This window comes from Entamoeba dispar, genomic scaffold (genome assembly GCF_000209125.1).
Source record: "Entamoeba dispar SAW760 scf_1105229458917 genomic scaffold, whole genome shotgun sequence".
Lineage (NCBI taxonomy): Eukaryota > Evosea > Mastigamoebida > Endamoebidae > Entamoeba > Entamoeba dispar.
Window position 1 is genome coordinate 1 of NW_001853432.1, and position 1,618 is coordinate 1,618.

General features: G+C 26.1%; 1 protein-coding gene across 1 annotated transcript, besides 1 other annotated feature; it reads left to right on the forward strand.

The window, feature by feature from the left end:
- Positions 1-101: 101 nt before the first annotated feature.
- EDI_124140 (uncharacterized protein) lies at positions 102-1,618 on the forward strand (the record flags this gene model as incomplete). Its single annotated transcript, XM_001735144.1, has 1 exon — positions 102-1,618. A coding segment is annotated over one exon (1,517 nt), but the record flags the coding sequence as incomplete, so codon positions are not given.
- Positions 596-624: a sequence feature (AT_rich).

Sequence of the window (1,618 nt, forward strand, 5' to 3'; positions counted from 1 at the left end):
AAAGAAATAACCAACCAGAAATGAAGTAATATTTTTAAACAAATAACCTATTTTCTAAATTATCAATATTTAAACTACAAAATAAACTTATTATTCATCAAATGTCTAAAGTAACAGTAAGATTCTTCTTGAACGAACAGTTTATTTCATTTATCAAACTGAATTCACAAGACAATTTGAAAACAGTAAGAGAGAAATTAAGTGAAAAGATGTCTGGTTCTCATCAATTCCTAACAAAAGAAGGAGATTTAATTGATATAAATGATGAAGAGTCAGTTACTGTAGGCAATGTAATTGATTCATCAGAAATAATAAATATCAAAGAAAAAGAAGATAAAAAGGGAACAAGAATAAAACAAAAGGATAAAAAAGTTACTACTGTTCAAATAGATAAGAAAACAAAGTCAAATGATATCAGGAAATCAATTCAAAGTATTCCAGAAACTGCACATTTCTATACACCCGATAATGAAATAATTGATAAAATTGATAAAGATTTAGTTTTAGCAAAAAGTACATCAAATAATGATGAGGCTATTCTTAAAAATGAGAAAGAAAATATTGTAAGAATTGGAATATTATTGAACGAAAAGCCATTAATAAAAAAACAATTAAATAAAAATTCTTATCTTTCAGATATCAGAAAGATAATTGAAAGTCTAAAAAACATTCCAAAAAGTTTTGTATTTAAAGACCAAGAAGGATTTGAAATACCAACTGATGAAGAACAGTCATATAAATTATCAGATATTCTGTATAATAACAAGATCAATATAACAACAGAAATGTCTGATACTTCATCAAATAATACTACAACATCTGTTAGTTCACCATGTAATACTTTAGCCCCTGTTAGCTCATTAAATACCACCATAGTCCCTGTTGGTTCACCGTGTAATATTACAGTACCTCATACTTCTACAAGTAATACTTTAGTCTCTGATAGTTCACTAAATAATAATATGGTCATATCTTATATTTCAACAAATGATACTACCATTGTATCTGAACAAAATATTCCAATTGAAGGAAGTAAACTATTGAAAAATAAAGAAGGAAAATTGAAAATATATTTATATCCAAATGAACCATTTAATCAAAAAGATGAGAGTGAAGCAGTTTCTATTTTAGTTATTGGTGAAACAGGAAGTGGTAAAACAACGATATTGAATAGTTTTGTAAATGCGGTATGTGGAATCAAGATAACAGATGATTTTAGATATATAATTATAAATGAAGATCATTTAGAACAGAGTGGAGATCAATCTAAAAGTCAAACAAGTGAAGTAACAATTTATAATATTAAAAGAACAAAAAGAACACCACCAATAAAAATAATAGATACACCTGGATTTGGAGATACAAGAGGAGATGAATATGATGTAGAAATTACCAGACAAATTAAAGAAGCATTTGAAACAAAAGTATCAGATTTAAATGCTATTTGTTTTGTTGCAAAATCAAGTAACACAAGATTAACAGAAAATCAACAATATATATTTGATAATATTATTGATTTATTTGGGAAAGATGTGAAAAAGAATTTTATTGCTATACTTACATTCTGTGATGGTCAAACACCAAAAATTCTAAGTTCATTACAATCAAAAGATTGTAT